Below are 10,640 nucleotides of genomic sequence, written 5' to 3'. Positions count from 1 at the left end.
TTAACTTCAGCAATGCATTTTCCCTATTTAAGTAGCCATTTATTTAAAAGATGCTCTTTCCTGAGTGGCTTTCCACCTCCTGCTCCCCAGAATGCCTCCATAAACAGCCTTGGGCTCGGAAACTCCATACTTGTGTCCTCTTGGAGCATTAATTCGGCTCCAAGCCGAACCCTAAATAACTTTTTAATTTGAATCAAGGGAGAGCTTTAGCGGGCTCTATTTCTGGTTTAATGTGATATAAATCACAGATGCACTTTTATTGAATGGTTAAAGCAGCGACATGGAGATCATCAACACAAAACGCCCTGAACAAAACCATCGAGAGAAATAAAGCTGGTTAATAAGATTTTTGAGAAAGCTTTGTGTTAAAAAGCAAAAAGGAAAACCAGCTGAAGGTGACAGTTAGTTCATGGTTAATAGGATCAGGGCGGCCTGGCGGGGCTGCACACTTCTCTTTGGGGAGGTTCAGCCACACTAAAGAAATGAATGGGACATTTAACACATCTGTTATCTAGCCGAGGAACGGAATTGAGGCTCAGCACCACCCCAGCCCCAACCCAGAGGAAAGCCAAGTACAGTCTACAGGAAGATTCTGATTTGAGGTAACAAATGAAGTAAGAATCGTCTTTTCTGGTGTGGACCAACATTTTTGGGGACCTCGCCCTTCGCTCTGTTTTTACGCATTTGTACATTACAATTGTTAAGAAGCAGCAAAACTATGTCTGGGGAAGTGCTGGCAATGGGTAGGACCCTCTCAGAACAAATTTCAACCTTCTGCTGCTGTGGTTTTAAAAGTCCAGGCTGTGAGTTTCAAGTGAAACTGTCAAGGGCTCCTAGAGGTTGGAAAAGAGCCAGCGGAGCACCCACAGCCTTCTCCTTGCACGAGGCAGCTTCCAGCAGAGGTAAGCCCTGGGAAATGGAACCCTGCCACCTTGCCCCTTTTCGAGGCTCCCCTCTGATCCTCCCCTGGATCAGAGCTGCGGTTCATTCCTCTGTGCCACTTCTAAAGACAGGTCACTGAAAATTGTTTTCTAAGTTGCAGGGGTTTGCAGGAAAATCATATTACTGTTAAGGTATCACCAACTCTCTCAAACTCAATTAGTTTCCCAACATGAAATAAATCAAGACCTCCCTCTTCCGACCCCCTAGGGACGCCCATTCAATCGCTCCAAGGCATCGATTTCAAGTTTCCCTGGTATTTTAGAACAGCGGTCCTCTACCCCACGTTTATTTAACCCACCCCTCACAGCTGCTTTATGCCTCAGCTGGGGTAATGTATAGGGAGGGCAGAGACCGAAGGAGGAGTACATTTTTATGTTCATTGACTTGAAATTTTCCATTGCCCTCCCCACAAGGGGGGAGGATTATTTTACTGATTGCCTGGAGATGAGTTTCTATGAATATTTATTGATTTATTTTCCAGGCTCAGCAGGGGAGCCGCAAATAAATTTAGTGTGTTCTCTAAATAATTCCTTTTCTATAAGGCAAGATGTCATCTGAAACTTCTAAATAGGCATTTAATTAGCCCGGGTGTTGCTCCAGAACAAAAACTCCTGGCGAGAGCTTTGGGGGCGCACTGTATTGCAAAGAGGCGGTCGATACGCAGAATTGATGCGCGCCAGCCTTTGTTGCCGGCCCATTGTGCGGGCCATGCTTATGAAGACTAATCCAATCATAAATTGCACCCCTGCGCCAATCAGATCGCCCAGAGCCTCCGGCGAATGAAGCTCGAGTGGAGAACTTTGTTGAACTTCATTGTCAGAGCTGTCACTTTTCAAAGCGCTTTAACGGGCGGGCCACTATAAAACCATCACCTCGACGGGAGGACTACGGAGGACTCGCAGACGCCCAAGTAGGATCGTTCCTTAAAGACGTTTGCTAAGCCCAAGAGAGAGGGCACCACGGGGGTGGGAGGGGCGGGAAGTCAGGCAGCTACCTCCTGGCCATTGGAAGAAGTTTTTCGGCCCGCCCTGCGCCTAAAATGATGTTCCCCGGCCTCCTCGCGCCCCCCGCCGGGTACCCCAGCCTCTTGCGCCCCACGCCCACCTTAACGCTGCCCCAGTCCCTGCAGTCGGCATTTTCCGGTCACTCGAGCTTCCTGGTGGAGGATCTGATCCGCATCAGCCGACCCCCCGCCTACCTGCCCCGAGGCAGCGTGCCCACCCCCAGCATGTCGCCCCCTAGGCCGGGGGCCCCTGCGGCTCTCACAGACACCGGGGCCTCGGACCTGGGCTCCCCGGGCCCGGGCAGCCGGCGGGGCGGCTCACCGCAGACCGCCGTCTCCCCTGCCAGCGAGCCCACGTTTCTGAAGTTTGGAGTGAACGCCATCCTTTCCTCGGCGCCCAGAACCGGTAAGTGAAAGCAAAACGCTGAGGGCTGTTCTAGATGCGGAGTCTTGGCCTCAGTTTCCCTTATGCAGCGGGTACCCACACACACACAGCAGCGCACACACTTAACACAAGATCCCCGAGGACCCAGGTCAAGCAATGTGACACGTAGGTCCAGACGATTCCCAGAAAGAAAAGCCTCCAGGTTCGCCCCACCCTCAGAATGAATGTCAACACCTGCAGTTTGAGCGCGCATAGTACCCCGGCGCAGGGAAAGCGAGCGCACGCCCCTGGGCGTCTGCGTTTCTGCCCTCCAGCTTCTGGGGGCCCGTTTCTTAAACCCAAGACAACATATTTACTAGCTTAACAAGTATTATGGGTCTGCAATTCTTTTCTTCCTCGCTCCAGTTCTATCCAACTTGTCAGCGCCTAGGATGACATTGTGGGGGGGGGGGGGGAAGCAACTGTGAGGACTACGGGGAGAGTTCCACAGACGAAACAGTGTTAGGAAAACATTTATTTTACTCTGTCATTGAGGAAGAAGCCTTTGAAACCAGCCTAAGGTGTAATCATGTCATGTATTCACTGTACAATAATCAGGTGACCTAATCAAAGTCCCTTTCTGTCTCCCTCCTTCTGTCCTTCCCTCACTCCCAGAAACGTCTCCCGCCTTGCTCCAGAGTGTCCCTCCCAAGACCTTTGCCTTTCCCTACTTTGAAGGCTCTTTCCAGCCTTTCATCAGATCTTCTTATTTCCCAGGTAAGCCTCGGCCCCCTTCCTTTCAGGAGGCTGGACGTCACCCCAGCCCCACCCCGTCGCTCCCTGCCCCGAAGCCATATTTCTCCGTCCACCCCACGGGGTTACGCTCTGGTTCAGAGGTTGCGAGACGTACAACATTCACGAATCCGTCGCGCCAATTTGATGCCCTATTTAGCACAAGCAGTGACTGCTTGACACTTTGCACCAATTCCCTGCTCTACAAATTAGCAGGAATTGTCATGGTCCCAATTTGAGGCGGTTCCCTTCCCGGCGCGGAGCTGTTGGCATCCCTTCACGCCGCCGTTTTCCCACAGAGTCAGTGCACTTGGCCACGATTCCCCACAAAGGTTTCAGCACCATGACCAATTGGTCAGCTCCTCCGGGCAGCCACACACAGACCAGCCCTCGCCCCTCCGAGCCGCGGAGAGACACCTACCAGCCGGGGCTAATTTCTCTTTAAAACTCATTCAGGGCTTCGGGCTTTTCACAAGACCACATGGGGTGCCCTCTTGTGTGGGATGCCTGGGGTCGCCCAGGGGGAGGGGGACTAGATCCTCCCACACCTCCAACCCTCTATTTCCAGCTCGACTTCCCAAAGTATACCCTCCCCCCACCGCCAAACCGTTTTAAAGACCGCAGAAGTCGGAGGAAGGTCCATAATTGGGTCCCGGTTTAAAGGAGAAACACCTTAAGCGGGTTCCACGAAGTTTTCATCCTGCAATCCCAGTGGTGACTCAAAACTCTATAGCTGGTCAAGACTGAGGAGACGGGAACTCTTATAAAGGGAAGGGAGCCTGGGTATGGTCGGTGGGGGGTGAGTAAAACCTCGACAGCACTTCCCAATATCAGCGAAAGAAACACGCAATTGATTTTTGAAAGGGGGAGAGAGAATTCACCAACCGCCCCCCCACACACCATTCATGCTGTTGCTGCTAATGGAATTTGCTTCCTTTCTCCCCCAGCTCAATGCTCTAACAAAAACAACCCGAGCTTTATAAATAGCTTTTCATGTCCATTTAATGAAAATGATTCGGGGAAGAGAAGCCTCTGCCATCAGTATTCTCCCAATGGTCTTGGCCTGCAGTTGTGTTTAGTTTGAAAGTGTAAATCTCTTTTGTCCCAGTAATATATGGCTTTCGCTGCTTGTCCTCAGTCTTTTTCTGTTAGTTCATTACTACACAATTACCATTCACGCTTCATTAGAGTCTCTGTTTCTTTTGGGTTTTTTTTTTTTTCCCCCTCTGTCCCTTAAAGCGAAACTCTCCCCCACCTCCCCGCCTTTTATCATGCCAATACCCATTGGGAAGCGGTCAATGTGCTAATTAGCTGCCACTTTTCATGTATTCGGGTCGAATTCTTTACGTTTGCGGGTGAGGGGAGGAAAGATTAATATAAAAAAGATGAATACTGATTGGATTTTTCCAAAAATAAAAAAATCCAAAGCGGATTTTCTCCAAACAAATCAGTAAAGCACCTCATTTTCATCCAAAGAATGCAAAAGCCACCAATGTGCTAAAAGCTTAGGGGGGAAACCCAAGGGGCCTCGGCTGGCTATTTTATTTTTACTTTTGTAATTTATTTTTTTTCTCTCTTGCTATATTAGCTGATGCACGCAGGTTTGTTTCCCTGAGACCGTTGAATGGGAAAACGAAACAGGCTATTGTGGGGGCTGTTTTCTGTGTTTCCGTGGTTTTACCTAATCCGGGTTTGCACGGTTGAAAGGGAAAGTTATTTGGGCGGAAAGCGCCTTTCACTCTCGCAGGTTTGTAAGTTCGTAGCCTATTCTGGAGAAGGAAATGGCAACCCACTCCAGTGTTCTTGCCTGGAGAATCCCAGGGACGGGGGAGCCTGGTGGGCTTCCATCTATGGGGTCGCACAGAGTCGGACACGACAGAAGTGACTTAGCAGCAGCAGCAGCAGCCTATTCTCCAGGGGGAGAAAAAGGACAGCATTAGAGAGACGAAGGATGAGAAAGGAAAACCAAAGGAAGCCGCAGTGGAGGGGCGGACGGGGCGGGACACCTACCACTCACTCACCTCGCACTCCTGGCCTCCGCAGCGTCCTCCAGCGTCGTGCCCATCCCGGGGACCTTCTCCTGGCCACTGGCCGCCCGCGGCAAGCCTCGCAGGGGCATGCTGCGTCGAGCCGTGTTCTCCGACGTGCAGCGCAAGGCGCTGGAGAAGATGTTCCAGAAGCAGAAGTACATCAGCAAGCCGGACCGCAAGAAACTGGCGGCCAAGTTGGGCTTGAAAGACTCACAGGTGAGGGCGGTCTCCCCGTAGCCCCTCCCGCCAGGCATGGTCCAAATGGGAGGGTTCTCGGAAACCGTTTAGGTCCCAGTGTACAGAGGCGGTCAGGGCTAGAGAGGATGGAAGGGGCGAGAGCCGGCTTCGCGGAGGCTCCTCGCGATAGATAGCCACTCTCCCTGCCCCGTCTCTCCCGGGCTCAGCATCGACCCCACCCCCGCCCACCTCGGCCAGGTACCCTAAGACCCGGCGGGAGATGCGTGAAGTGGGTGGCGGGGATGGGGGTGGGGGTGAAGGGAAAGTGCCACGTGGCGTCCCAACTCACTTTAAGGGGTGGGAGCTGGCAAAGACGGTGGCGGGGGCTCCGGGCTAACGTCCGCTCTCCCCTGCTCTCACCCCTTTCGCCCCAGGTGAAAATCTGGTTTCAGAACCGACGCATGAAGTGGCGGAACTCCAAGGAACGCGAGCTCCTGTCTAGCGGGGGCTGCCGCGAGCAGACCCTTCCCACCAAACTCAACCCACACCCGGACCTCAGCGACGTGGGCCAGAAGGGTCCCGGGGACGATGACGACGAGGAGGGCGAGGGCCCGGGCAGCCCCCGCCCCCGCCTGGTCTACCACGCGGCGCCCGCCGACCCTCGGCACCTGCGGGACCCGCGGCTGGAAGCGCCGCTGCCCCCCTCGCCCGCGCGCTCGGGCAGCCCCGACAAAGCTTCGGACTTCTCCGACTCCGAGGACGACGAGGAGGGCGAGGAGGAGATCACGGTGTCTTAGAAGCCCCCGCGCCCCCCGGGGTACTGATTACGAGTGCTTTCAAATTGAAGAGGTGGGATTCGGTGCGTGTTCACTCGGCCCGCTGCCGCTCCCCGCTGCAGAAGTCACCTTGTCCGAGGGCACCCTGGTCCCTTCCGTTGCCCCAAACGACATTTCTTTCCCCTACACCCCTCCCCCAACAGCCCTCTCCGCACAAGTTAAATTTAAGTCTTGGTCCCAGCCTTAACTCTTCCACGAGGGGTCTTGTCTATCGTGTTTTATTGCAAGCTATTTTAAACACAGCAGGGGTGTTCACTCCTACAGCCTGGGTTAAGCTGTGTGCCAGGCGCTACTGGCTTCAGCAGCAGCAACCTTGTAAGAACGCCTGTATGAAGTAGGAAACCGAGACACGATATCTCACAATATCAAGCCTAGAACTTCAAGACCCCTGACTTCCCAGACCCCTCTACAGACCCCTCTACATCCCCATCTTAGGTAGCAACCACGTCCTAGCCAACTCCAAACTCTGGTGACCCAGTCTTCTATAGCAATGCCCTTAGAAAGCTCAAGAATTTTTTTAAAAACCCACAAACCTGTGCCTTCTGGTCTAAGGCACTGCATAAACACTGAATCTTTTCTGTGTGTCCTGTTCCCAGTGCTCTCTGGGCAAAGAAGTGAGATCTCTAAATGGGAGGAAGAGTCAGGCTGTATTTCTGTCTGTGTGTTTTACAGTCTTTCCTTAACTATTTCAGCATCTATGGTATATGCACCAAGCATTCTCCCTTATGCCCTTTTATTATGACTGGGGATGTCTCACTGAGCACTGGGCATGAGGTGAACAGATTGAGATCCACAAGCCTCTTTGATTTTTTTTCATGGAACTTTGCTGTCTTTGCACAGCTTTTATGAACTGTACACTATTTTGTACATGTGTATGGATATTTTATACCAAGGTTATTATGAATGATATAAAGAACTGACTAGATTTCCTCTTTCTTTTTTTACAATGGTTTTTAAACTTTAAAAAGGTAGCTGTTTAATTGCATAACTTATGAAGAAATTACTTATTTTGTATTTTTACTGTGTACAAATTTTTATATATGTATATATGTATTAAATGAAAAATGCCAAATAAAAAGTAGAATGGACACAATGATCAAGCAATATCCCTAACTCACAGACTGGTAAAGCTATTCCGGTCTGAGGAATGGAGCTATTCTGGTCCAAGGGCCGCTGGAATTTACAGAAGGTATGCTCATATTCCAGAGGGAAAGGCATATGTCTAAAACACCCAACTAGTTAGAGGGCAAGCTAGGACTAGAATCCATTTTTGACTCTCAGGCCAGTGCCTTTTCTGCTTCCCTGTACCATTGTTGTCGTTGCTATTGTTGGTCAGTTACCAACTCTTTGCCACCCTATGGACTGTAGCCCACCAGGCTCCTCTATCCATGGGATTTTCCAGGCAAGAATACTGGAGTAGGTATTTCCTTCTCCAGGGGATCTTCCTGACCCAGGGATTGAACCTGGGTCTCCTTCATTGCAGGCAGATTCTTTACCATCTGAACCACCAGGGAAGCCCTACCATAAAATAGCCAAATTCACTATGGTTACAAGTAAAATAGCTCCAGTGAAGTGACACCGACAAATTGAGTCTGGAGTGATCCTTCTCCCCTATTCTGAGGACTGAACTGACAGACTAAAATAAATCAATGAAAGTCAATTTAAGTGGTTCAAGTTTGCAATGGTTTTTATTTCCCTCATTGAAGGTATATTTTCCTAGTCCCCAGGAAAGCTCAAAGCTGGATTTGATTTTTGTGTAGGAACTGATTTGATTAGCAATATCATCTACAGGCAGTACTAGGGAACCTGATACAGGTTCTGGGGCTCCCCAGTGAAACTAAGTTCTTTAAAGATGGACTCTCAGCAACAATGATTTATTTAACCAGCAACCAGTGAAGAGCATCAGTTAGAACTCTGGCAAAGGCTCTGTGCCCTTGGAGAGACTGATCTCTGTGACATGTGTCACACAGACACACGTGTTATTATGCTAACACATACTCCGACAAAAGTGAAGTGTTGAAGCTGAAACTCCAATACTTTGGCCACCTGATGTGAAGAACTGACTCATTTGAAAAGACCCTGATGCTGAGAAAGATTGAGGGTGGGAGGAGAAGGGGACAACAGAGGATGAGGTGGTTGGATGGCATCACCGACTCAAAGGACATGAGTTTTGGGTAAACTCTGGGAGTTGGTGATGGACAGGGAGGCCTGGTGTGCTGTAGTCGCAAAGAGTCGGACACGACTGAGTGACTGAACTGAACTGAACTGATACTCAGAAAGCCTGGAAAGAAGTTGTCAAACTTAAATTTCAGTAGTTTGTATTATATTTGAAATTTGAATATATTTAATTCTCAACTCTCTTTAAAAACAAAAAAAAACAAGCCCCCTCCATGCTAAGTTTCGGATATCCTCCCCTGCTGGGCCCATGAGTGACACTGGGGATCACTTCAGTGCCATGGGAATTTGGAGCAAAACTGATCTTAATTATCATAATTATCTTACTTCAAGAAATATCCCACGTTTCCCCCTCAACACATATGAAAAGGTTAGCATGGTATCCTGCATACAGTAGGCATGCAATTTTTCAGACCAGAAACCCTTTCTGCTCTGAATAATTCAGGCTATTTTCTCCTTTTCTCTGCTGTTGCCCGGAGGGATATCCAGAGATGGAATCTTGACCAGAAATGGCCCACCTTTCCCTCTCTGCCAGTTCAAGCTTGCAGTTATTACTTACAGTCAAGAACTATTTACAAGCATGGGGATGGATTCATGTATACATCAAAGTATTCTAGTGGCACACCCATGTGCATACCAGCATTACTTTTAATAGCCAAGAGGTATTCGTGTTCACATCACTCCCATTATTCACAACAGCTTCTGCAACCCAAATATCTATCAAAGGATAAATAGAGAAAAAGTTGTATACACACACAATTGAATATTATTCCACTTAAAAAAGGAAAGGAATCCTGTCACATGTTATCATGTCAACATGAATAAACTGTAGGAACATTATGCCAAGTGAAATAAGCTAGTAGTAAAAAGGCAAATACCATATGATCATACTTATATGAGGTATCTAATATAGCCATATTCATAAAAACAAAAAGTAAAATTACAGTTGAAGAGCTGAGGTCATAGGGAAATAGGGAGTTGTTCAATGGGTACAGAATTTCAGCAGTATTTCATTATTGGAAAAATAACTCACATATTCGAAGATTTAAAATTCCAGTAGTGGTCAAAATTACGGCAGACAAGTGAAAAAATGAGGTAAGAAATACGTGTGTGTGCATGTGTGTGTGCGTGTGTGTGACGTGGCTTGCAGGATCTCAGTTTCCTCTCCAGCGACTGAACTGGTGCCAGGACAGTGAAAGCCCAGAGTCTTAACCACTAGGCTACCAGGAAAGTCCCCGAGGTAAGTAATATTATCATAAGGCCATGTAAAATTCAAACCAAAAAGAATTCTGTGATGTAAATAAAGTTTCTTTCTATGTTAATAAAAGTTAACTTTTGGGGTAAGCAGCCCGAGGTAACCTCTAAGAATGATGTGCTATTCACTTGACCCAAAAAACCCCACAAAATCAAGCAAAGCAAGAGGTTCAAATCCTTGTGTTCACTTTAAGAACACTCATGAAACCACCCAGGTCCTCAAGGGTATGCATATCTGAAAAGTTACCAAGTATCTGAAGGATGTCACTCTACAGAAGTGACATGTGCCGTTCCGTTGTTGGTAGGTTGGAGTTGGTAGGTGTGCACAGGCCAAACACTGGATGCAGGATTGACAGCCCAGAAAGAGTGCTGAATTTTTACTGCACATGCTCAGAAATGCAGAGAGGAAAGCTGAACTGAAGGGCTTAGATGAACTGAAGGGCTTAGATGCAGATTCTCTGCTCACTGAGCACATCCAGGTGAACAAAGTCCCCAAAATGCGGGGCAGGGCTTACAGAGCTCACAGTGGAATCAAGCGGTACCTGAGCTCTCCCTGCCACACTGAGACGATCCCAACTGAAAAAGAACAGATTGTTCCAAAACCAGAAGAGAAGGCTGCATGGAAGAAAAAGCTACTCCAGAAGAAACGGAAGAAAAAAAACTTACAGTCTGGGAATAATGTCGCAAAAAATAAATGCAAATGAAATTTAAAAATAAAATGAAAGTTAAGAAAATCCAGAAGAGGAAAAAAAAAACTCTGGAGATTTTTTTTAATGTATGCTAGTCCTCTACATGCACAAAATTTTACTTCTTGAGGATTACAAATGGCACATTTCGGCTCTAGGTAACTCCTTTAGCAGAACTTCACAAGGGTGAGTAGCGGGCTCATTTTGCATGCTGTTTCCTAGTGTTACGCATAGTCCCTAACACATATTAGGTGTTTGATATGTGTTGAGTAAATAAATTAAAAGGAGAGATGGAAACCTTCTAGAGTTTAAACCATATGTCTGAAAGCTCTAAATCTTTCAAATGAGTTGAAGGGTTACTTAGGCCAATAATAAAGTAAA

The 10,640-nt window shown here is 48.2% G+C and overlaps 1 protein-coding gene across 1 annotated transcript; it reads left to right on the top strand.

Moving 5' to 3' along the window:
• The first annotated feature begins 1,607 nt into the window (after positions 1-1,607).
• DBX1 (developing brain homeobox 1) lies at positions 1,608-7,059 on the top strand. The gene is made up of 4 exons (XM_055415066.2): positions 1,608-2,351; positions 2,985-3,086; positions 5,145-5,347; positions 5,743-7,059. The coding sequence occupies exons 1-4, from the start codon at positions 1,982-1,984 to the stop codon at positions 6,103-6,105; spliced, it is 1,038 nt and encodes a 345-aa protein (XP_055271041.1). The 5' UTR covers positions 1,608-1,981; the 3' UTR covers positions 6,106-7,059.
• The last annotated feature ends 3,581 nt before the right edge of the window (positions 7,060-10,640 follow it).

This window comes from Moschus berezovskii, chromosome 25 (genome assembly GCF_049115385.1).
Source record: "Moschus berezovskii isolate FMDL1 chromosome 25, NW_MosBer_1.0, whole genome shotgun sequence".
In the NCBI taxonomy this organism is placed as follows: Eukaryota; Metazoa; Chordata; class Mammalia; order Artiodactyla; family Moschidae; genus Moschus; species Moschus berezovskii.
Note: the sequence above shows the minus strand (reverse complement) of the source record. Positions and strands in the feature narration are given on the sequence as shown.